The following is a 26275-nucleotide window of genomic DNA, read 5'->3' as shown; positions in this document are numbered from 1 at the left end:
GTACACTCTTAGCCTTTCTTTTCTATCTAGAACCTAAAAGTGTTCTTCGGCTGTCCTCATAGAGAACCCTTTGAAGAACCCTTTTTGGTTACAGGTAGAAAGAATACTTTTGTGTTCCATGTAGAACCATTTCCACAGAGGATTCTAAAAGGAACCCAAAAGTGTTATGGTGAGTGAATGAGGACCCAAAAGCGAACTAACTTAAACAGAGCTTCTTTAATAACCAAACATAGGTAGGCTCAGATAGACCGGCAGATTCCGACAGGACAGGACAAGGTTACAGCAAACATGACGATAGTCTGGCTCAGGCATGAAACACAACAAACAAGAATCCGACAAGGACAGGAACAGAAACAGAGAGAGATATAGGGACCTAATCAGAGGGAAAAAGGGAACAGGTGGGAAACGGGGTGAATGGGTAGTCAGAGGAGACAAGGAACAGCTGGGGGAAAGCGGGGGAGAAAAGGTAACCTAACAACGACCAGCAGAGGGAGACAGGGTGAAGGGAAAGGACAGAGACAAGACACAACATGACAGTACATGACAGTACCCCCCCACTCACCGAGCGCCTCCTGGCGCACTCGAGGAGGAAACCTGGCGGCAACGGAGGAAATCCTCGATCAGCGCACGGTCCAGCACGTCCCGAGAGGGAACCCAACTCCTCTCCTCAGGACCGTACCCCTCCCAATCTACGAGGTACTGGTGACCACGGCCCCGAGGACGCATGTCCAAAATTCTACGGACCCTGTAGATGGGTGCGCCCTCGACAAGGATGGGGGGGGGGGGGGGGAGACGAGCGGGGGCGCGAAGGACGGGCTTGATGCAGGAGACATGGAAGACCGGGTGGACGCGACGAAGGTATCGCGGAAGAAGAAGTCGAACTGCGACAGGATTAATGACCCGAGAAATACGGAACGGACCAATGAACCGCGGGGTCAACTTGCGAGAAGCCGTCTTAAGGGGAAGGTTCTGAGTGGAGAGCCAAACTCTCTGACCGCGACAATATCTAGGACTCTTAGTTCTACGCTTATTAGCAGCCCTCACAGTCTGCGTCCTATAACGGCAAAGTGCAGACCTGACCCTCTTCCAGGTGCGCTCGCAACGTTGGACAAAAGCCTGAGCGGAGGGGACGCTGGACTCGGCGAACTGAGATGAGAACAGCGGAGGCTGGTACCCGAGGCTACTCTGAAAAGGAGATAGCCTGGTCGCAGACGAAGGAAGCGAGTTGTGGGCGTATTCTGCCCAGGGGAGCTGTTCTGACCAAGACGCAGGGTTACGAAAAGAAAGACTGCGTAAGATGCGACCAATAGTCTGATTGGCCCGTTCTGCTTGACCGTTAGACTGGGGGTGAAAGCCGGAAGAGAGACTGACGGAAGCCCCAATCAAACGGCAAAACTCCCTCCAAAATTGAGACGTGAATTGCGGACCTCTGTCCGAAACGACGTCTGACGGAAGGCCATGAATTCTGAAAACATTCTCGATGATGATTTGTGCCGTCTCTTTAGCAGAAGGAAGCTTAGCAAGGGGAATGAAATGAGCCGCCTTAGAGAACCTATCGACAACCGTAAGAATAACAGTCTTCCCCGCTGACGAAGGCAGTCCGGTGACAAAATCTAAGGCGATGTGAGACCACGGTCGAGAGGGAATAGGAAGCGGCCTGAGACGGCCGGCAGGAGGAGAGTTACCGGACTTAGTCTGCGCGCAGACCGAACAAGCAGCCACGAAACGACGCGTGTCATGCTCCCGGGTGGGCCACCAAAAACGCTGGCGAATGGAAGCAAGCGTACCCCGAACGCCAGGGTGGCCGGCTAACTTGGCAGAGTGAGCCCACTGAAGAACGGCCAGACGAGTAGGAACGGGAACGAAAAGAAGGTTCCTAGGAAAAGCGCGCGGCGACGGAGTGTGAGTGAGCGCTTGTTTTACCTGCCTCTCAATTCCCCAGACAGTCAACCCGACAACACGCCCCTCAGGGAGAATCCCCTCGGGGTCAGTGGAGGCTACTGAAGAACTGAAGAGACGAGACAAAGCATCAGGCTTGGTGTTCTTAGAGCCCGGACGATAAGAAATCACGAACTCGAATCGAGCGAAAAACAGCGCCCAACGCGCCTGACGCGCATTAAGTCGTTTGGCAGAACGGATGTACTCAAGGTTCCTATGGTCAGTCCAAACGACAAAAGGAACGGTCGCCCCCTCCAACCACTGTCGCCATTCGCCTAGGGCTAACCGGATGGCGAGCAGTTCGCGGTTACCCACATCATAGTTACGTTCCGACGGCGACAGGCGATGAGAAAAATACGCGCATGGGTGGACCTTGTCGTCAGAGAGGGAGCGCTGAGAAAGGATGGCTCCCACGCCCACCTCTGACGCGTCAACCTCGACAACGAACTGTCTAGAGACGTCAGGTGTAACAAGGATAGGAGCGGATGTAAAACGATTCTTGAGGAGATCAAAAGCTCCCTGGGCGGAAACGGACCACTTAAAGCACGTCTTGACAGAAGTAAGGGCTGTGAGAGGAGCTGCCACCTGACCGAAATTACGGATGAAACGACGATAGAAGTTCGCGAAGCCGAGAAAGCGCTGCAGCTCGACGCGTGACTTAGGGACGGGCCAATCAATGACAGCTTGGACCTTAGCGGGATCCATCTTAATGCCTTCAGCGGAAATAACAGAACCGAGAAATGTGACGGAGGAGGCATGAAAAGTGCACTTCTCAGCCTTCACAAAAAGACAATTCTCTAAAAGGCGCTGGAGGACACGTCGAACGTGCTGAACATGAATCTGGAGTGACGGAGAAAAAATCAGGATATCGTCAAGGTAAACGAAAACAAAGATGTTCAGCATGTCTCTCAGGACATCATTGACTAATGCCTGAAAGACAGCTGGAGCGTTAGCGAGGCCGAAAGGAAGAACCCGGTATTCAAAGTGCCCTAACGGAGTGTTAAACGCCGTCTTCCACTCGTCCCCCTCCCTGATGCGCACGAGATGGTAAGCGTTACGAAGGTCCAACTTAGTGAAAAACCTGGCTCCCTGCAGGATCTCGAAGGCTGAAGACATAAGAGGAAGCGGATAACGATTCTTCACTGTTATGTCATTCAGCCCTCGATAATCTATGCAGGGGCGCAGAGACCCGTCCTTCTTCTTGACAAAAAAAACCCCCGCTCCGGCGGGAGAGGAGGAGGGGACTATGGTACCGGCGTCAAGAGCTACAGACAAATAATCTTCGAGAGCCTTACGTTCGGGAGCCGACAGAGAGTATAGTCTACCCCGGGGGGGGGTGGTTCCCGGAAGGAGATCAATACTACAATCATACGACCGGTGTGGAGGAAGAGAGGTGGCCCTGGACCGACTGAACACCGTGCGCAGATCGTGATATTCCTCCGGCACCCCTGTCAAATCACCAGGCTCCTCCTGTGAAGAAGAGACAGAGGAAACAGGAGGGATAGCAGACATTAAACATTTCACATGACAAGAGACGTTCCAGGAGAGGATAGAATTACTAGACCAATTAATGGAAGGATTATGACAAACTAGCCAGGGATGGCCCAAAACAACAGGTGTAAAAGGTGAACGAAAAATTAAAAAAGAAATGGTTTCACTATGATTACCAGAAACAGTGAGGGTTAAAGGTAGCGTCTCACGCTGAATCCTGGGGAGAGGACTACCATCCAGGGCGAACAAGGCCGTGGGCTCCTTTAACTGTCTGAGAGGAATGTCATGTTCCCGAGCCCAGGTCTCGTCCATAAAACAGCCCTCCGCCCCAGAGTCTATTAAGGCACTGCAGGAAGCTGACGAACCGGTCCAGCGTAGATGGACCGACAAGGTAGTGCAGGATCTTGAAGGAGAGACAGGAGTAGTAGCGCTCACCAGTAGCCCTCCGCTTACTGACGAGCTCTGGCCTTTTACTGGACATGAAGTGACAAAATGACCAGCGGAACCGCAATAGAGACAGAGGCGGTTGGTGATTCTCCATTCCCTCTCCTTAGTCGAGATGCGGATACCTCCCAGCTGCATGGGCTCAGCACCCGAGCCGGCAGAGGAAGATGGTAGTGATGCGGAGAGGGAGGCAACGGAGAGCGCGAGCTCCTTTCCACGAGCTCGGTGACGAAGATCAACCCGTCGCTCAATGCGAATAGCGAGTTCAATCAAGGAATCCACGCTGGAAGGAACCTCCCGGGAGAGAATCTCATCCTTTACCTCTGCGCGGAAACCCTCCAGAAGACGAGCGAGCAAGGCCGGCTCGTTCCAGCCACTGGAGACAGCAAGAGTGCGAAACTCAATAGAGTAGTCTGTTATGGATCGATTGCCTTGACATAGGGAAGACAGGGCCCTGGAAGCCTCCTCCCCAAAAACAGATCGATCAAAAACCCGTATCATCTCCTCCTTAAAGTCCTGATACTGGTTAGTACACTCAGCCCTTGCCTCCCAGATTGCCGTGCCCCACTCACGAGCCCGTCCAATAAGGAGAGATATGACGTAGGCGACACGAGCAGTGCTCCTGGAGTAAGTGTTGGGCTGGAGAGAAAACACAATATCACACTGGGTGAGGAACGAGCGGCATTCAGTGGGCTCCCCAGAGTAACACGGCGGGTTATTGATTCTGGGCTCCGGAGATTCGAAAGCCCTGGAAGTGGCCGGTGGATCGAGGCGGAGATGGTGAACCTGTTCTGTGAGGTTGGAGACTTGGGTGGCCAGGGTCTCAACGGCATGTCGAGCAGCAGACACTTCCTGCTCGTGTCTGCCTAGCATCGCTCCCTGGATCCCGACGGCTGAGTGGAGAGGATCCGAAGTCGCTGGGTCCATTCTTGGTCGGATTCTTCTGTTATGGTGAGTGAATGAGGACCCAAAAGCGAACTAACTTAAACAGAGCTTCTTTAATAACCAAACATAGGTAGGCTCAGATAGACCGGCAGATTCCGACAGGACAGGACAAGGTTACAGCAAACATGACGATAGTCTGGCTCAGGCATGAAACACAACAAACAAGAATCCGACAAGGACAGGAACAGAAACAGAGAGAGATATAGGGACCTAATCAGAGGGAAAAAGGGAACAGGTGGGAAACGGGGTGAATGGGTAGTCAGAGGAGACAAGGAACAGCTGGGGGAAAGCGGGGGAGAAAAGGTAACCTAACAACGACCAGCAGAGGGAGACAGGGTGAAGGGAAAGGACAGAGACAAGACACAACATGACAGTACATGACAAAAAGGGTTCTACCTAGAACCAAAAAAGGTTATCCTATGGGGACAGCCGAAGAACCCTTTTGGAAGCCTTTTTCCTAAGAGTATACAGGCCGAGAACAGGCCTTACCTGCACCAGGAGATGCATCTCGGCCACAGTATTTTCAGTGTCCATGATAAGGTCTTTAGCCATCTGCAAGGTGTCATTCACAGCTTCGTAGTTCTCTATCAGTTGCTGCTGCTTGGCCTGGGAGAGAGAGTGGACAGGTTTAGTGAATACTCTGACTACTGTAGAGATCCGAGAATATACATTGTGTAGAGAGTACAGGTTATGTATCTCTCCCATATGAACACTTGTATCATAAAAGTACATAAATCATAGGTAGAATAATTTCAAATGTCAAATGAAAGCTGCAAGCCTAATCGATGCAGAACATCAACATTTCATTCATAGAACTCCCTTTAACAACTTGTATTTTGCCCTAAAGAGGCAAGAGAGAGATATGTGTTGACAGCAGTTATGAGTATGGTACAGTAACATTCGCTTTCCCCCATAGTAACCCTGGCTGTGTTTCTCCTGCCACGACTTGTGTTGACTAATCTGTTTATGGGAAGGACGAGCCCCAGATTATGGTCTGCCTCCTGTTTGGACAGTACACCATTCACGGAATAGATTTGAAGCCGAGGCCCAGATCAAGGAGATAACACACACATACAGCCCTGCACCAGCTGGTTGTCCTATCTCCAGCCTTCACTGCAGCAGCTGGTTGCTCCTCGCATCAGCCTTCACTGCAGCAGCTGGTTGCTCCTCACTCCAGCTTTCACTGCAGCAGCTGGTTGCTCCTAGCTCCAGCCTTCACTGCAACAGCTGGTTGCTCCCAGCTCCAGCCTTCACTACAGCACAACCACAATAGGCCCATAATGTCAATTTGTACATGACAACAGGGCCAGTCTCTGGTATAAATTAGAATCACAATCCCTCAGGATTTCACACCATAATGAATAGGAACAACAGGCCTGTTGTATTGTATTTTGGATCTATTATTTAAAATCTTTCAGTTGTCTAACTAGCCTCATGCCTCAGACGGAGGAAACGTTAAGGAGCTGTACAAAATTACTGTACACATTCAAGTAGCTGTGGGCATTCAACTCTAAGGGGCATATCCTCTTTATATGGGCTATGGGGTTACGCTTGTGTTGTACAATAATGTATCTACCCCCCACTTTGTGCCTCCTAACAATCCCTAACAGCTGTTTCTGTCTTATTGTTCTCTACTACTAAATACCATGGGTAACTGAGTTATCTGGCAGATGTTGGGAACAACTACAATCCCCATACTGTATGGCAGAGAGGAAATATCTGGTCTATTCCTTGGAAGGAGATGAACTGTTGCTTTCCAGTGATAAAGTCAAGCTGAATTCCTGCAACAGTCAGAGGGAAGATAAAGGCAAACGGCACTTATGCACCTCAGAGCAGGCTGGAGCTGCACTGATCTCTTTAGCTGGGCGCTATCAAATCAAATCAATTGTTATTGGTCACAGCCAGTCAGTCGGCTAGAGGCATTTGGGGAGGCAGGATGAGAGAGGCTCCAGACGGCACGCTCTGGTCCAAGCTGACCCCGGGGTCGTGGGGAGTTACCTCACTCTTCTGGAATTTGACGGTGTTGGCTTTGTTCATGTCTTCCGTCTCCTGGACAGTGTTGGCAGCCTTCTGGAGGATCTCCTGGGCCTCAGAGAGCTTGTTGGTGAAGCGGGAGAGCACCTCCCGTACCGGGGCCACGCGGCTGTCTGTACTGATCAGCTTCTTCTCCAGCTGACGCATGCGTCTAAGGACTGGACAACACAAACATTTGTAAATACACAAGACCACAAAGCTTGTCTCTACCTCCCTCCTATTATAACACGCATGTGTGTTTCTTTGTGTAGATGTGTCTATGTGTGAGTGTGTGTGTTTTTTCTCACGGTCGTGGGCCTCGGTTGACTCATCGGTGGCGATAAGCTCTTGTGGGGAAAGGTCCAGTTTCTTCATCCAGGCCACCATGCCCTCGGCAACAGCTGTCTTTTGAATGATGATCTCTGGGTCCAGATCCTGATGGACACTGTACAGCTTCCAGTCACTGATCATCTCTGTGAGACACAGACACGACACAGAGCACAGGGGGAAGGAAGGCTGGGATATGGCTATGGGACATGGCAGAGGCTCCATTACCAAAAGCACCCTCATAAACAAGTGCTGATCAATGGATGGCAGTAGGAAATACAGCAAAGGTGATTTGGATTTAAATCTTAAGGCAAGGCGGGCTTAAAAAGTAATTGGATGTCATATCAACATTTATAACTTACCTAGAAGCATTATGAATAATGGGGAGGTGTACCGGGCTCAGAGAGGCATAGCAGTGTATCTTTAGCAGGCTTAACAATACCTTTAATTAGCACTTTGAGGGCGGTAAGGTTAGTTGTCAGCTCATCAGCCAGAGTGAAGCTCTGTAGTGTGTCGTCATCCACTCTGTCCCCCAAGGACTTCACTACACTCTCCTGGCCCACAGCAAACACCACACAGATCAATTACATAGTCAAGACATGAAAAACACCACAGAACACAAAAATTAATGACACATTCTGGACACCACCACTACAAGCTCAACTAAAACAGAATTGATGGCTCAGAGATAACTGAACTGTATAACCTTAGTCTCTCGTGACAGACAACATTTGAGTTAGTATGAATTAACTCTATGTTGGTTTTTGTATTTGGACATTATTTCACCTCCAGAGCAATGTCAACTATGAAAGGAGGAAGAAGGAGGAGTGTGAGTGAGTTAGATGAGTGATGAAGGTGTCCTCTTACCGTCTCTGCAAGATGGTTCATGTCTAAGAGTAGAACAGCGCTGGCCTCCTCCAGCTGCCCAGTCTGGGTCCTCATCAGAGCTGACTTATTCCTCCAGTTCACAAACTGTGTCTGGAAACAAAACATAGGGGTAATGGGATACACTTACACAATACTATTACAATACAGTAAATTTATGTTAGGATTGTGAGAAGAAAATGATGTGATTCACACAGTACAATGGTTGTTAGAAAGGCTGGTTAGTTGGTTGATTGGTTGGTTGGTGTATGATATTTGCCAAACTTTATTTTTAGAAAAACTCTGCTAGTTGAGCTGCTTATTTGTCTTGTTTAAATCAAAATGAACTGACAATATAGGTGTGTATAAACATCTTGAGTCCCAACTATATCAGCCTGAGCAGAGAGAAAGGCTGTACGTGGTGTGATCATAACAACATACAGGAACTCAAGTTCTTTTGTTCACCTGACCTAGAATTCCTTACAATCAAATGCCGACCGCATTATCTACCAAGAGAATTCTCTTCGATCACAATCACAGTCGTGTATATCCCGCCCCAATCAGACACGTCGACGGCCCTGAAAGAACTTGTTTTGACTCTATGTAAACTGGAAACCACATATCCTGAGGCTGCATTTATTGTAGCTGGGCATTTAAACAAAGCTAATCTGAAAACAAGGCTCCCTATATTTTATCAGCATATCTAATGCGTGACCCGGGCTGGCAAAACCCTGGATCGTTGTTATTCTAACTTCAGCAACGCATATAAAGCCCTTCCCCGCCCTCCTTTTGGGAAATCTGACCACAACTCCTTTTTTGTTGCTCCCAGCCTACAGACAGAAACTAAAACAGGAAGCGCCTGTGCTCAGGTCTGTTCATCGCTGGTCCGAACAATCGGATTCCACTCTTCAAGATTGCTTCGGTCACGTGAACTGGGATATGTTCTGCATAGCGTCGGACAATAACATTGATGAATACGCTGATTTGGTGAGCGAGTTAATTAGCAAGTGCATTGGTGATGTTGTACCCACAGCGTCTATTAAAACATTCCCCAACCAGAAACCGTGGATTGATGGCAGCATCCGCGCAAAAATGAAAGCGCGAACCACTGCTTTTAATCAGGGCAAGGTGACCGGAAACATGACCGAATACAGTGTAGCTATTCCCTCCGCAAGGCAATCAAACAAGCTAAGTGTCAGTATAGAGACAAAGTAGTCGCAATTCAACGGCTCAGACACGAGAGGTATGTGGCAGGGTCCACAGTCAATCATGGACTACAAAAGGAAAACCAGCCCATCGCGGACCACGATGTCTTGCTCCCAGGCAAACTAAACAACTTCTTTGCTCGCTTTGAGGACAACACAGTGCCACTGACACAGCCCGCTACCAAAATCTGCAGGCTCTCCTTCACTGCAGCCAACATGAGTAAAACATTTAAACGTGTTAACCCTCGCAAGGCTGCCGGCCCAGAAGGCATCCCCAGCTGCGTCCTCAGAGCATGTGCAGACCAGCTGGCTGGTGTGTTTACAGACATATTCAATCAATCTTTAACCCAGTCTGCTGGTCCCACATGCTTCAAGAGGGCCACCATTGTTCCTGTTCCCAAGAAAGCAAAGGTAACTGAGCTAAACGACTACCGCCCCATAGCACTCTGTAAAGACATTCTTCCTGGGAAGGAGAGGCGGACCAAAATGCAGCGTGGTTATAGTTCATGGTAATTTAATAAGGTAACTCAAACATGAACAGGAATACAATACAATACAATAAACGTGAAAACCGAAACAGCCCTCTCTGGTGCAGAAAACACAAAGACAGGAAACAACCACCCACAAAACCAAACACAAAACAGGCTACCTAAATATGGTTCCCAATCAGAGACAATGACTAACACCTGCCTCTGATTGAGAACCATCTCAGACCAAACATAGAAATAGACAAACCAGACACACAACATAGAATGCCCACCCAGCTCACGTCCTGACCAACACTAAAACAAGGTCTCAACCCCGCTCTGTGCAACTGGGTCCTGGACTTCCTGACGGGCCGCCCCCAGGTGGTGAGGGTAGGAAACAACATCTCCACCCCGCTGATCCTCAACACTGGGGCCTCACAAGGGTGCGTTCTCAGCCCTCACCTTGTACTCCCTGTTCACCCATGACTGCATGGCCATGCATGCCTCCAACTCAATCATCAAGTTCCCAGACGACACTATAGTGGTAGGCTTGATTAACAACAACGACGAGACGGCCTACAGGGAGGAGGTGAGGGCCCTCGGAGTGTGGTGTCAGGAAAATAACCTCACACTCAATGTCAACAAGACAAAGGAGATGATTGGGGACTTCAGAAAACAGCAAAGGGAGCAGCCCCCTGTCCACATCGATAGGACAGTAGTGGAGAAGGTGGAAAGTTTTAAGTTCCTCGGCATACACATCACGGACAAACTGAAATGGTCCACCCACACAGACAGCGTATACCACCTACTGCATCTTGCCTATGCCGTCCGGCCATCGCTCATTCATATATTTTTATGTGCGTATTCTTATTCATTCCTTTACACTTTTGTGTATAAGGTAGTGGTTGTGAAATTGTTAGGTTAGATTACTTGTTAGATATTACTGCATGGTCAGAACTAGAAGCACAAGCATTTCGCTACACTCGCATTAACATCTGCTAACCATGTGTATGAGACAAATAAAATTGGATTTGATTTGAAAATGGACTATACCTTCAGACGTTGGGCGGTGTAGTTGTAGTACTTGAGCCTGTCGTTGGCTGCAGCCCCAGTGGAGATGTTCAACACACTGACCTTCACCTGGTCCAGGGTCTTATTGGACGCCCTCAGGTCACCAATCAGGTGCCAGATACACTCATCACAACCTGGTGGTAGGGAGGAGACAAATTATTTGTGTGTAATTTCCCCAACATCACATCATGCTAAAATCCAACACAAAGGGTTGTTTAAGATAATAATAAAAATTAATGTTTCAGTTTAACTAGACACTCTTACTGATGTTGCAGAGGTTGACCGTGGTGGATTCAGGGAGGCACTCCCCAGTGTGCATATCACAGTGGCTGCTAGCACAGTCACATTCTGGATGGAAGAAACAGACATACACATTTCATATAGTTGATTACATGTCGAGTTCCATTTATTGAGTTGAAGGCTTTATCATCCGGACATAGGAGAGTCAGTCGGAGTACAAATACCAAATATATAATGGAACCAATGGTGGGTCTTTTGGCTGGGAAGGAGTGCTGCTGCACATCTGTAGTGTGGTTCTGGTTCTCTATAGTGAAGCTGTGGAATGGATGATGGTTCCGGCAGCTGGGCAGATAAATTAGGACTGGGCGGGCGGTGATGTCAGAGGAACGTCGGCTGCCAGCTGCAGTTAGTGTCTGTGGTCATGTGCAGATGCGTACGGATGATCCCGGTGTTTCAGATCGCAGCAGATGCCTCCCTGACATCATGTATGAGTGGGTGTGAGAATGGTGGACTGGCTTGCTAGCTACAGATAATGTTATCTGTTCTTAATGTTTGACCAACTGGTCTGGGTGGTTCGCAAGATTAGACAGACACAGTACTTACTCTGACACCCTGAGGGGCCGTAGTTCCAGTAGTCTGGGAGGCAACGCTCGCAGTATCGGCCTCCGGCCCCTGGTTTGCACTGGCAGCTGTGGGTCAGAGGATGACAGGTGGGCCGGAGACCGGCAGGTCCGCAGTCACAACTATGGCAGCCCTGGCAGTTATTGAAACCTGTGTGGCCCTTCTAAAGTACACAATGGATATACAGTATGTTAGACATCTGGTTGTTATTTTTGTTATTCACAGTAGCCTTAATTATTTTGTCTGCTTTACTGAGCATATCTGTTGTCAGGAAAATCTGTCCAACAGTGTTATTGTGTGACCACATGGTTGTAAGGCTGTCTCCTTGACAAGGCCCTTGAGCGTCTCACCTCACATTGGTCACAGAGTTGGCCGGTGACACCAGGCTTACAGTGACATGTCCCTGTCCTGTCATCACACGAAGCTGTCCCACACTTACTACACTCACACACTGTAACACAGGACACACTCATAGTTAATACAGTGGGTCAAAAAAGCATGACATGGCCACAACGAAAATGGTTATTTCTGCCCTAAAATACAAATGAAAATCCTGCAATAGATTCTTCATAGTTTTCTACAAGTGAGTTAGAGCTGGACTTATCTCATCCAAACAGCAACAGTCCGTGTAGACCCAAATTGGTCTACACGGACAAGTTCTGGCCTGGTTTAGATCTTATTTATCTGAATGATATCAGTTTGTCTCTGTGAATGGTTTGTCCTCTGACAAATCAACTGTAAATGTTGGTGTTCCTCAAGGTTCCGTTTAGGACCACTATTGTTTTCACTATATATTTTACCTCTTGGGGATGTCATTCGAAAACATAATGTTAACTTTCACTGCTATGCGGATGACACACAGCTGTACATTTCAATGAAACATGGTGAAGCCCCAAAATTGCACACGCTAGAAGCCTGTGTTTCAGACATAAGGAAGTGGATGGCTGCAAACTTTCTACTTTTAAACTCGGACAAAACCGAGATGCTTGTTCTAGGTCCCAAGAAACAAAGAGATCTTCTGTTGAATCTGACAATTAATCTTAATGGTTGTACAGTCGTCTCAAATAAAACTGTGAAGGACCTCTGCGTTACTCTGGACCCTGATCTCTCTTTTGACGAACATATCAATACTGTTTCAAGGACAGCTTTTTTCCATCCACGTAACATTGCAAAAATCAGAAACTTTCTGTCCAAAAATTATGCAGAAAAATTAATCCATGCTTTTGTTACTTCTAGGTTAGACTACTGCAATGCTCTACTAGACTCCTGCTACCTGTTAGACTCCTGCTACCTGGATAAAGCACTAAATAAACTTCAGTTAGTGATAAATACAGCTGCTAGAATCCTTACTAGAACCAACAAATTTGATATTATTACTCGAGTGCTAGCCTCCCTACACTGGCAAGGGCTGCTTTCAAGGTTTTACTGCTAACCTACAAAGCATTACATGGGCTTGCTCCTAACTATCTTTCCGATTTGGTCCTGCTGTACATACCTACACGTACGCTACGGTCACAAGACCCAGGTCTCCTAATTGTCCCTAGAATTTCTAAGCAAACAGCTGGAGGCAGGGCTTTCTCCTATAGAGCTCCATTTTTATGGAATGGTCTGCCTACCCATGTGAGAGACGCAGACTCGGTCTCAACCTTTAAGTCTTTACTGAAGACTCATCTCTTCAGTAGGTCATATGATTGACTGAATCCACTGGGATTCTCTGCCTCTATCCCTATTACAGGGGCTGAGTCACTGGCTTACTGGTGCTCTTACATGCCGTCCCTAGGAGGGGTGTGTCACTTGAGTGGGTTGAGTCACTGACGTGATCTTCCTGTCTGGGTTGGCGCCCCCCTTGGGTTGTGCCATGGCGGAGATCTTTGTGGGCTACACTCGGCCTTGTCTCAGGATGGTAAGTTGGTGGTTGAAGATATCCCTCTAGTGGTGTGGGGGCTGTGCTTTGGCAAAGTGGGTGGGGTTATATCCTGCCTGTTTGGCCCTGTCTGGGGCATCATCGGATGGGGCCACAGTGTATCCTGACCCCTCCTGTCTCAGCCTCCAGTATTAATGCTGCAGTAGTTTATATGTCGGGGGGCTAGGGTCAGTCTGTTATATCTGGAGTACTTCTCCTGTCTTATCCGGTGTCCTGTGTGAATTTAAGTATGCTCTCTCTAATTCTCCCTTTCTCTCTTTCTTTCTCTCTCTCAGAGGACCTGAGGCCTAGGCCAATGCCTCAGGACTACCTGGCATGATGACTCCTTGCTGTCCCCAGTCCACCTGGCCGTGCTGCTGCTCCAGTTTCAACTGTTCTGCCTGCGGCTATGGAACCCTGACCTGTTTGAACATCTTGGCAATGTTCTGTTATAATCTCCATTCGGCACAGCCAGAAGAGGACTGGCCACCCCTCATAGCCTGGTTCCTCTCTAGGTTTCTTCCAAGGTTTTGGCCTTTCTAGGGAGTTTTTCCTAGCCACCGTGCTTCTACACCTGCATTGCTTGCTGTTTGGGGTTTTAGGCTGGGTTTCTGTACAGCACTTTGATATATCAGATGATGTAAGAAGGGCTATATAAATACATTTGATTAGATTTGATTTGATCTACAAGTTAATATTTGGTGAACATGAAGCACTTTTCCATGATACTATTCTTACACGGATGTGCACATGGCATTAGATAATACACAGGCCAGGGTTGTCTGAATTGTACTGTACTGTCTCTGAGGCATTGTGTCATTAGAGCATGGCAGGAATTCTCACTACCCAGCCTGCCCAACTGTGTAAACACACAAAATAGACCTCCCCGTATTTCGTTTCAGATTGAGCCTTGTGATTGACTTATGACTATATGAGCAAAACAATGGGAAATTGTTAAAGCTCTATTGAAGACAAATCCATAGTAAGTCTTTAACCCCAAGAGCAACGTCAAAGCAGCTTTCAAATCCAGAATTGTGCAAATGACTGTATATAGCTTCACTATTGTCAGACATCAAATTGATATCTATTTTTCCCTTGGATATTTTTCCATGGGTAGTCTACATTGACAGTAAAGTTGACCTGTGTCACCACCTGATCTGTTTCACCTGTCCTTGTGATTGTCTCCACCCCCTCCAAGTGTTGCTTATTTTCCCCAGTGTATTTATCCCTGTGTTTCCGGTCTCTCTATGCCAGTTCGTCAACCAGCGTGTTTTTCCCGTGCTCCTACTTTTTATAGTCTCTTTTGCTAGTCCTCCCGGTTTTGACCCTTGCCTGTTTCTGGACTCTGTACCTGCCTCTCTGACCATTCTGCCTGCCCTGACCTTGAGCCTGCCTGCCACTCTGTACCTCCTGGACTCTGAACTGGTTTTGACCTTTTGCCTGTCCATGACCATTCTCTTGCCTACCGTTTTGGATTATAATAAATATCAAAGACTCAAACCATCTGCCTCCTGTTTCTGCATCTGGGTCTCACCTTGTGCCCCTATAACCTGACTTATTCCCTTTAGCTCCTATTGGAGCAAAGGGCCTCAGTAGGGTAAGTAATGTCTAACAGTACTCTTGGCAAGCACCTCTGCAGTTCTTGGCACTGATGGCGTCGCCGTAGAAACCTGGGGCACACCGTTCACAGTTGGCTCCGGCCGTGTCCCCCCAGCAATTCTGACAGAAGCCGGTCACGTTGTGGCACTCATTGAAGATGTGGTTGGGGTCCGAGTTACCATTACAGTCACAACTCTTACAGGAGTCACCGATCACCATGGGGTTGCCATAGAAACCTGGAGCACATCTGGGTGAGGAAGATGCAAGGTGGTTGCCAATAATTGTTTGATTTAGAATGACTTATCACTTACAGTGAAACATCATTGTTATATGAAAGCATTTCCAAATATTTATTGTTCAGGCCCTGAAAAAATAAATAGTGAAATTGTAAGAGCTTTACATGTGTCTATATGAGCCGATTTAGGATAATAAGTGTAATTGCTCCCACGGTGGTGTTAACTCATGGTGTTGGCCAAGGTTCTGTCAGCACTGACCTCTCACAGTAATGTCCAGCATAGCCCTCTTGGCAGTTGCATCGTAGGATGTTACTGCTTCTGTCACAGTGCTCTGCAAAGCTGGCCAGACACACAGCGGAAAGAATGTCAGTCAGTGAGCTCTGCCCGCCAACACACAGGCCTCTCTCTGCACGGCCTGCACAACAGTAGGGTCTGGATGGACGGACGCTATAGCTTACTTGTTGGAGGGGCTGGACAGGGGACAGGCGCACGGCTGGCAGGAGTGACGTCCGTGGTTGGCGACGTCAGGCATGTATCCATCCTCACATATTTCACAGAAATTCCCAGTGGTGTGGTCCTGACATGACTGCATGGTAAAGAGTGGAATATAGTTGAAATCTATTACTGATATGATAGTAGATAGTAATCTAGAGACTAGAAGTATTCCCCATGGTGTAATTTAACAATAAGGCACAAGGGGGTGTGGTATATAGCCAATATACCACGGCTTAGGGCTGTTCTTTTGCATGACGCAATGAGGAGTGCCTGGATACAGCCCTTAGCCGTGGTATATTAGCCATATGCCACAAACCCCTGAGGTACCTTATTGCTATTATAAACTGGTTACCAATGTAATTAGAGCAGTAACAAGAAATGTTTTGTCATACCTTGGGTAAATGGACTGATTTACCACAACTTTCAGCCAATCAGCATTCAGGGCTCGAACCACCCAGTTTATAATAAGTATTAATAGAGGGGATGGATGTCATACTTACTGTACAAACACCTGTGATATCTTCACATGTTTCTGAATGGCCTTTGCAGTTACATGGTAGGCATTTTTTCTGGTTACTGAGAAAATATAGTTTTGCACACACCTAGGGAGAGGGAACATGAACGAGCTCTTTAAAACAGAGTACAACCTCAGTTTCACACACACTGAATCTGATCTAGGATTAGAAATACATTTGACCAGTGATATGGTTCCTGACATTAATGCCAAGTTGCTTGCGGGGCACTTTATCATTCTACCTTATGTTATTTTGAGTATTAAATTGTTATTGATTACTGCACTGTTAGGTTTAGAGCTTGCAAGAAAGGCATTTCTCTGTACTTGTGCACGTGACATTAAAACTTGAAACAGCAATTTCAGAAAGTACGTAGAGCACCTGGAATCGTTTTGGCAAGGCTGGATTAAGTTGTGCGTCATCAATGGGATACAACGTTCCCCTACTTTTCACAATATCTCTTATCAAACACGTTCCGTCATGAAAAAAAGGTGCTCTCTTATTTAGCTACTCTAATATGTGACAATAAAGCATAGTACGTGACTAAGACAAAATTCTGACATTATTGGATTACTTGCATACTGCTAATAATGGTTCTCTCATTCACAGAATGTTACTTACAAAACTCTCATGGTCAATTCACTCTGCCACTTGTTCTGTAAGGCAGTTTCCTAATGTAGTGTGAAATCAGAGTTCAGCAACACCTCTCCTCACTCCCCCTCCACAGATCCCTTTGATCTTCAGTCACCCCATTCAAAGATGGTTATGATCCTACAACACTACTGTTCATATTGGCCTGTTGTAAGAGTGCCGTGTTTTCCCCCCTTGTTTCATCCAGTCAATGGAACACGTATGTTGTGTCCAGAGTGGCAGGCACCAATACATCTCAAACATCTCACACAACTCCCAGTTGTGATGCATAATTCCCCTTGATTTATTCGGTAGCAGGCCTTCTGAAAATGAGTAGCTTCCGTTCTTCTGGCAATCATTGGAAAATAAAATAAACGACCTACGAGGAAGATTAAACTACCAACAGGACTGTCACGCCCTGACCGTAGAGAGCTTTTTATATCTCTATTTTTGGTTTGGTCAGGGTGTGATTTGGGTGGGCATTCTATGTTCATGTTTCTATGTTTTCTATTTCTTTATGTTTGGCCAGGCATGGTTCTCAATCAGGGACAGCTGTCTATCATTGTCTCTGATTGGGAATCATACTTAGGTATCTTTTTCCCTCCTTCTGTGTGGGATCTTGTTCTTCGTTTGTGACCAGGTAGTTTGCACTACGAAGCTGGTCGGTTGTTGTTTCCTTTATTGTTTTGTTTTGTCTAAAAGTTTCACTTCAACAATAAATATTATGTGGAACTCAAGGAACGCTGCACCTTGGTCTCATCCTTCCGACGACAGCCTTTACAAGGACATTAAAAACTGTAACATGTTAGTATTAAATTATCAACACACTGTACAGCTGGCTGGTTATACGCTGCATCGGCAGGATAGAACAGCGGCGTCTGGTAAGACAAGGGGTCGGGGACTATGCATACATAAAAACAACAGCTGGTGCACGATATTTAAGGAAGTCTCAAGTATCTCATGATAAGCTGTAGACCACATTATCTACCGCACTCAATGAGCAGTATTCCGCCATAAGCAAATAGGAAAACACTCATCCAGAGGCGGTGCTCCTAGTCGACGGGGACTTTAATGGAGGGAAACTTAAATCTGTTTTACCAAATTTCTATCAGCATGTAAATGTGCAACCAGAGGGGAAAATACTCTAGACCACCTTTACACCACACACAGATACTCGTACAAATCCCTCGCCCTCCATTTGGCAAATTTGAGCATAATTATATCCTCCTGATTGCTGCTTACAAGCTAAAGTTAAAGCAGGAAGCACCAGTGACTAGATCAATAAAAAAAAGTGGTAAGATGAAGCAGATGCTAAACTACAGGACAGTTTTGCTAACACAGACTGGAATATATTCTGGGATTCTTCCTATGGCATTGAGGAGTACACCACATCAGTCATTGGCTTTGTCAATAAGTGCATCGACGACGTTGTCCCCACAGTGACCATACGTACATACCCCAACCAGAAGCCATGGATTACAGGCTTTCAAGGAGCAGGACTTTCAAACACGGAAGATTATAAGAAATTATAAGAAATCCCGCTATGCCCTCCGAAGAACCATCCAACAGGCAAAGTGCCAATACAGGACTAAGACTGAATCGTACTACACCGTCTCTGACACTCATCAGCTTGCAAACCATTACAGACTACAAAGGGAAGCACAGCCAAGAGCTGCCCAGTAACACAAGCCTACCAGACGAGCTAAACTACATCTTTGCTCGATTCGAGGCAAATAACAGTGAAACATGTATGAGAGCACCAACTGTTCCGGACGACTGTGTGATCACGCTCTCTTACACGAGTAAGACGTTTAAACAGGTCAACATTCACAAGGCCGCAGGGCCAGATGGATTACCAGGACGTGTACTGTGAGCATGCGTTGACCAACTGGCGAGAATGCTATTCATTGACTACAGCTCAATGTTCTACACCATAGTGCCCTCAAAGCACATCCATAAGCTAGGGACCATGGGACTAAACAGTTCCCTCTGCAACTGGATCCTGGACTTCCTGATGGGCCGACCCCCAGTTGGTAAGGGCAGGGAACAACACATCCGCCACGTTGATCCGCAACACGGTGGCCCCTCAGTGGTGTGTGCTCAGTCCCCTCCTGTACTCGCAGTTCACTCATGACTGCACGGCCAGGCACGACTCCAACACCTTCATTAAGTTTGCCGATGACACAACAGTGTTAGGCCTGATCACCGACAACAACGAGACAGCCTATAGGTAGGAGGTCAGAGACCTGGCCATGTGGTGCCTGGATAACAACCTCTCCCTCAAAGTGATCAAGACACAAGACACAGGAGATTATTGTGGACTACAGGAAAAGGAGGACCGAGCACGACCCCATTCTCATCGACTGGGCTGTAGTGGAGCAGGTTGAGAGCTTCAAGAGTCTTGGTGTCCACATCACCAACAAACTAACATGGTCCAAGCACACCAAGACAGTCGTTGAGAAGGCACAACAAATCCTATTTGCCCTCAGGAGACTGAAAATATTTGACTCAGATCCTAAAAAGGTTCTACAACTGCACCATCAAGAGTGCAGTTGCATCACTGCCTGGTATGGCAACTGCTCTGCCTCCGACCGCAATGCACTACAGAGGGTGGTGTGTACGGCCCAGTACATCACTGGGGCCAAGCTTCCTGACATCCAGGACCTCTATACCAGGTGGTGTCAGAGGAAGGCCCTACAAATTGTCAAAGACTCCAGCCACTCTAGGCATAGACTGTTCTCTCTGCTACCGCGCGGCAAGCGGTACTGGAGTGCCAAGTCTGAGTCCAAGAGGCTCTGAACAGCTTCTACCCCCAAGCCATAAGACTACTGAACATCTAATCAAATGGCTACAACCCCTCCCCCCTTTACGCCGCTGCTACTCTTATTATTATTATTATTATCTATGCATAGTCACTTCAATAACTCTACCTACATGTACCTCAATTACCTCGACTAACCGGTGCCCCCGCAGATTGACTCTGTACTGGTTACTCTCTGTATATAGACTCGCTATTATTATTATGTTATTGCTGCTCTTTAACTACTTGTTACTTTTATCTCTCATTCTTAATCATATTTTTTTTAACTGCATTGTTGGTTAGGGGCTTGTCACGGAGCAGATTTTTCCGTCCTTCCTGTGGCTTTTCTGACCTGTAGTACACACCATAAATGAGGCCAGGCCTATACATCATATGGTGATGATGTTATATGATGTCCTGGTTATTGACTACAGGTCATTTCAATCGATTCTACTCACCTTCTGCTCCCACACATATGTTTGCATTACAACTGATTACATACTATAGAGTAGGTGTTATCTATGCCAGTGTATAGGTAAAATTATCTGAATGGGTCCTGAACAGTAAGCAGTCTAGAGATCCATATCACAATTGAGGCTATTACACTACAGAATGCTAGTCCTCTCAGAGAGTCTTATTGGTTGCTGACAGTGCTGAATAATTACACTTCATTGCTAATGACTAGATTTAGAATGATCTGAACCCCACCCTATTCAACTGGGTCCTGGATTTCCTGACGGGCCGACCCCAGGTGGTGAAGGTAAGCAACAACACCTCCGCTATGCTGATCCTTAACATGGGGGCCCCACAAGAATGTGTCCTCAGCCCCCTCCTGTACTTCCTGTTCACCTATGACCTCGTGCCCATGTATGCCTCCAACTAAATCATCAAGTTTGCAGACAACACAACAGTTGTAGGTCTGATTACCAACAACGACAAGACCACCTACAGGGTGGAGGTGAGGGCCCTGGCGGAGTGGTGCCAGGAAAATAACCTCAACGTCAACAAAACGAAGGAACTGATCATGGACTCTAGGAGACAGGAAAGCGAGCACGCCCCCATCCACATCGACAGGGCCGCAGTGGAGAGGGTGAAAAGCCTCGGTGTGCACATCACTGACAACCTGAAATGGTCCATGCAAACGGTGTGGTGAAGAAGGCGGAACAGCGTCTCATTAATCTCAAGAGGCTGAAGAAATTCGGCTTGGCCCCTCTGACCCTCACAAACCTCTACAGATGCACCATTGAGAGCATCCTGTCAGGCTGTATCACCGCCTGGTATGGCATTTGCACTATCCGCAACCGCAGGGCTCTCCAGAGGGTGGTGCGGTCAGCCCAAGCATCATCGGGGCCACACTGCCTGCGCTCCAGGATATCTACAGCACCTGTTGTCACAGACAGCCCAAGAAGATAATCAATGACCTCAGCCATCCGAGCCATGGCCTGTTCACCCCGCTACCACCTAGAAGGCGGAGACTTCTTAGTCAACTTAGTCACTGTTACTGGCTGGCTACCACCCGGTACTCTACCCTGTACATAGTCATTGAACACTGCTCACTTTAATAATGTTTACATACTGTTTTACCCTCTTCATATGTATATACTGTATTCTAGCCAAGCCTCATCCTATTAAACTACTGCTGTACACACCTTTTCTATTCATATACCGTCCATAATGTCTATACACAACATCATATACATATGTATATTGCTCGTTCTGATATTTCTTAATTATTTTATTTTATTTGTTGGATTTGTGTGTATTGTTTTGAATTATTGCACTGTTTGAGCTAGGAAAAACATTAGCATTTTGCTGCATCTGTGATAACATCTGCAAAATATGTGTACTTGACCAATAAAATCTGATTTGATTTAATTACCCTATGGTGAACTACTTTTGACCACCAGGGTCAATACAGTAGGGCTCTGGTCAAAAGTAGTGCACTATATACTGTATAACAGGGAATAGGGTGCCATTTGGGATGTAGACTTTAGAAGTGTAAAGTATATAACACAGCAGACGTTTCACCATGTAATATCTAACTACATTAGTTCCTGTTCGTTTGGACCAGAATGAGTCTCATTCAAATATCCTTTAGTTCAGAATACCATTTAATTAAAACACCAAACCCCAACTTCCTGGTACTGTTTCCCCTGGGTATAGGGAGTAATCCTGTGATACAGAAAACAAACATCCACAAGAATATTTTACAGCATGGTAAATGCTCTAATCCGCTCCCAAATGGCATGAACATTGAAACAATTCACATCTGTAGCCTTCTGGGCCACTCTGAGTGTCCTCTGTAAAGTGAGCTATTTCTGAACTATTTCTCTGTGCTCCCACTGCCGTAGAGAACAAAGATGACATTCACCATGTAGTGTAGCCTTTCTCTGTTTCATGTGCAGCAGCATGTCCCAAAGACTATGTCACTGTGCTCCACTTCTAAAAGGTGGAACCTCAAATAAATGTTAAGGGCAATTCCACGTTAACAGAGTGATGCAGAGACTCAGATTTTTCACACTCCTTGTGCACAGAGTTTAATGGTTTGTTTAACTTTGCAATCATTGTTATTTTTTGTTGGCATACAATTTAAAGTGAAAAATCTGAATCTCAACATCACTCTGTTATCGGGGAATTGCCAGTATGCATTTATCATTAGCTGTGTTCGGAAGTGCTATAAGTTATTTAGCCTACATGAGACTAAGCATGAGTCTGGCTCTATCTCTGCCTCTGGGACAGGGATAAATAAATACGGTGGGTCTCAGCTCAGGCAGAAAAACAAGAATTGGCTCCAAACAAGAGTTCAGTCCAAAGTCAACATCTTCTCAGGTCTGAGACTGTGGCAGACTCTCTCTCTCTCTGAAATAGGAACAACAAACCCGGTGCCCCCCTCTCCCTCCCTGCCTTCACCCACTCCTCACAATAAGAGGCAGATAGTTTATTGACTTTGGGCCTAGTGAAGGCTTCACTCTCTGACTTAGTGGTAAACTCCTCGGAAGATACTGAGGATGGGAAAGGGGTATGGCTTGGTAATGTGAATCTCGTCATAATCCAATAACAGAGCAGAGACGATATGTCTGCAGTGGAGAGGCCTCTATATATGGGTCTCTGCTATTAGAATGCTCATGTACACAGAAGACGTAAACAATTTCACAAGAGGCGGAAGATCGTCAATTTTAAATTTAGACACTGGGGGATCTGCTCCCTGCCCTCTCCCCTTCCCCCCACCCCATCAAAATTCTCTCTACTGCCTTAAATTTAGCCAACAAAAAATAAATATAGTTATTAAATTCATTGTTCTGTGACTCTCTGTGACCTCTTACACAATGCAAAGTAGGTTTGTGTAACATTTACATTAGTTACATTACTAACATTTACATTAGTCTTGCTCTGGGCACATTGTTTTGCCTGTGTGTCCCTGAGATATAAGGTCTCTCTCTAAGATAGATGCCCATTCTTTGGGCCCCCGTTGGCCCCCAAACAGGAAATATCTGCCTGCGCTCAGTCTACCCACTATAAATGTGTGAGCAGCACGTCCTGTATTGTTTCCCATGCCATTTCTGCTTGCTATGTTCCCTCTATGTGTGTTGCTCAACACTTGGCAGCTGGTTTCCATTAGGGCTCCACCGGTGGCTAGCGCGGGCCAATGGAGAGTGATATGTCCCTCATCAGGGTCTCGGCTGGAGCTCCTCCACAAACATCCCGACGCCAGGCAGAACACAGAGAGGGTTGAGACGCAGCACTGACCGGCCAGAGTGCTGCCACAGAGATCCACACAGCAAGATCCTCTCACACCCAAACCACCCCAGCATTTCACAAAAAAGATCTAAGAAGCATACTGACTGACTTACAAACCTGCCTCTCTTGCAGTGACTATCAAACCCCATTAGAGTTTAGCTATAGAAGCATTCAGCACAGTTCATGGGCATAATATCCAATGTGACAGTCTGATTCAGTCATGTGGAAAAAGTGATGTCGAAAAGTTTGCAATAACAACAGGTCCTCTGTATTTAGCTGTGATAACGAACTGGACGCCTGCTGTGCATCCTGTACCAGCCAAGCAGAGAAAAAAAGAAATGTCTGGTCTGATTTCAAGGTTTTACTGCTAACCTACAAAGCATTACATGGGCTTGCTCCTATCTATCTCTCTGATTTGGTCCTGCCGTACATACCTACACGTACGCTACGGTCACAAGACGCAGGCCTCCTAATTGTCCCTAGAATTTTTAAGCAAACAGCTGGAGGCAGGGCTTTCTCCTATAGAGCTCCATTTTTATGGAACGGTCTGCCTACCCATGTCAGAGACGCAAACTCGGTCTCAACCTTTAAGTCTCTACTGAAGACTCATCTCTTCAGTGGGTCATATGATTGAGTGTAGTCTGGCCCAGGAGTGGGAGGGTGAACGGAAAGGCTCTGGAGCAACGAACCACCCTTGCTGTCTCTGCCTGGCCGGTTCCCCTCTTTCCACTGGGATTCTCTGCCTCTAACCCTATTACAGGGGCTGAGTCACTGGCTTTACTGGGGCTCTCTCATGCCGTCCCTGGAGGAGGTGCGTCACCTGAGTGGGTTGAGTCACTGATGTGGTCATCCTGTCTGGGTTGGCGCCCCCCCCCCCCCCTTAAGTTGTGCCGTGGCGGAGGTCTTTGTGGGCTATACTCAGCCTTGTCTCAGGATGGTAAGTTGGTGGTTGAAGATATCCCTCTAGTGGTGTGGGGGCTGTGCTTTGGCAAAGTGGGTGGGGTTATATCCTTCCTGTTTGGCCCTGTCCGGGGGTGTCCTCGGAGTGGGCCACAGTGTCTCCTGACCCCTCCTGTCTCAGCCTCCAGTATTTATGCTGCAGTAGTTTATGTGTCGGGGGGCTAGGGTCAGTTTGTTATATCTGGAGTACTTCTCCTGTCCTATTCGGTGTCCTGTGTGAATCTAAGTGTGCGTTCTCTAATTCTCTCCTTCTCTCTTTCTCTCTCTCGGAGGACCTGAGCCCTAGGACCATGCCCCAGGACTACCTGACATGATGACTCCTTGTTGTCCCCAGTCCACCTGGCTGAAGAGGACTGGCCAGAAGAGGACTGGCCATCCCACATATGCTCTCTCAAATTCTCTCTTTCTTTCTCTCTCTCGGAGGACCTGAGCCCTAGGACCATGCCCCAGGAATACCTGACATGATGACTCCTTGCTGTCCCCAGTCCACCTGACTGTGCTGCTGCTCCAGTTTCAACTATTCTGCCTTATTATTATTCGACCATGCTGGTCATTTATGAACATTTGAACATCTTGACCATGTTTTGTTATAATCTCCACCCGGCACAGCCAGAAGAGGACTGGCCACCCCACATAGCCTGGTTCCTCTCTAGGTTTCTTCCTAGGTTTTGGCCTTTCTAGGGAGTTTTTCCTAGCCACCGTGCTTCTTCACCTGCATTGCTTGCTGTTTGGGGTTTTAGGCTGGGTTTCTGTACAGCACTTTGAGATATCAGCTGATGTACGAAGGGCTATATAAAATAAATTTGAATTTGAATTTGAATTCTTACTTTCATCACAGACTGCTGTTCCCAATGTAAACCAATGGAAGTCGCTGGGCAGACGATCCCTGAGAGGACGATGGAGAGTAGAAGGCAGAGGCAGGGCAGAGCTTTAGTAGCAGACATGTCTGTGTGTAAGTCCAGTGGAGCGCTGCTCCCTCTCGCTCTCTGTCTCATTGTCCTGCCTGTAGTGAAGTCTTTCTGCGACACAGGCAGCTCTCTCTCTCCCTCTTTCTGCAGCACCCGTTGGTTAACTTTTCCACTGGTCCGACCTTGCGGTGCAAGCGCCAGCTCAGTCCAGCCGCAAGTCCTATAAAACAAATAGTGTGTACTTCCTCCTCTCCTTTCCTTTCAACTCCCGCCTATGCCTCCCCCAGTGGACCTGCCTCCCCAGAGCCTGATCATAAATCACATTCAGATGAGAAGTCTGGAGAGGGAGAGAGAAGAGGAGAGAGAGGGGGGAGCAATAAAAAGGGAGAGAAAATGAGAGAGCAATGGGGTGCACTAGACTAGTGTGTATTTCAGACAGGCAGACAGTGCAGTCATCCAGGTGGCATATCTCCCTCTGACTGGCAGAGTCACATTGAGTGTTGTTGGTCAGCAGCTGTCTCCGTCTGCAGGGTCCCTCCATGGTACCCTTGGGGTACCCTTGGGGGGGACTGAGCAGCAGACACAACCTCCAACCCTTCTCAGAGCCCTCCCTCCCCCCTCTGGTCGTACAGGTAGAGAGAGGGGCCGGGATAAGCCTGAGTTCTGAAAAGATAAAAAAGCTGCCCCCCCACCCCACCTCTTCACACTTCTCCCCCATCCCCCTCCCTGGCTGGCGCTGCCCCTCTGTTTTTCTAAACACAGGTCAGACTGTCAAAGAAGGTGATACATTTATGAAAACTATGTTAGTCAGGATGCTTCCCCACCAGGAAGGAGGCCAGTGACTATGGCTGAAAGTAGCACTCAGTCA

General features: G+C 47.3%; 1 protein-coding gene across 2 annotated transcripts in view; it reads right to left on the bottom strand.

The window, feature by feature from the left end:
• Positions 1-25828, bottom strand: part of LOC110529521 (laminin subunit alpha-4) — a 42120-nt gene extending 16292 nt beyond the window's left edge. Inside the window, exons 1-14 of one of the 2 annotated variants that reach the window (XM_021611766.3) lie at positions 25327-25828; positions 16360-16461; positions 15823-15950; positions 15623-15703; positions 15161-15375; positions 11977-12077; positions 11609-11789; positions 11030-11113; positions 10748-10899; positions 8026-8136; positions 7601-7712; positions 7140-7304; positions 6817-7010; positions 5308-5424 (exon numbers count right to left, since the gene is read on the bottom strand). In XM_021611766.3, the coding sequence (XP_021467441.3) occupies positions 5308-5424; positions 6817-7010; positions 7140-7304; positions 7601-7712; positions 8026-8136; positions 10748-10899; positions 11030-11113; positions 11609-11789; positions 11977-12077; positions 15161-15375; positions 15623-15703; positions 15823-15950; positions 16360-16461; positions 25327-25494 (1911 nt within the window). In that variant the 5' untranslated portion in view covers positions 25495-25828. Of the gene's footprint in view, positions 1-5307; positions 5425-6816; positions 7011-7139; positions 7305-7600; positions 7713-8025; positions 8137-10747; positions 10900-11029; positions 11114-11608; positions 11790-11976; positions 12078-15160; positions 15376-15622; positions 15704-15822; positions 15951-16359; positions 16462-23656; positions 24102-25326 lie in introns of those variants that run through there. The other variant, XM_090242729.1, reaches the window with a different exon arrangement.
• Positions 25829-26275: the final 447 nt, after the last annotated feature.

The sequence above is a fragment of the Oncorhynchus mykiss genome, chromosome 8 (assembly GCF_057628025.1).
Source record: "Oncorhynchus mykiss isolate SJ-2025 chromosome 8, ASM5762802v1, whole genome shotgun sequence".
Classification (NCBI taxonomy): domain Eukaryota; kingdom Metazoa; phylum Chordata; class Actinopteri; order Salmoniformes; family Salmonidae; genus Oncorhynchus; species Oncorhynchus mykiss.
Note: the sequence above shows the minus strand (reverse complement) of the source record. Positions and strands in the feature narration are given on the sequence as shown.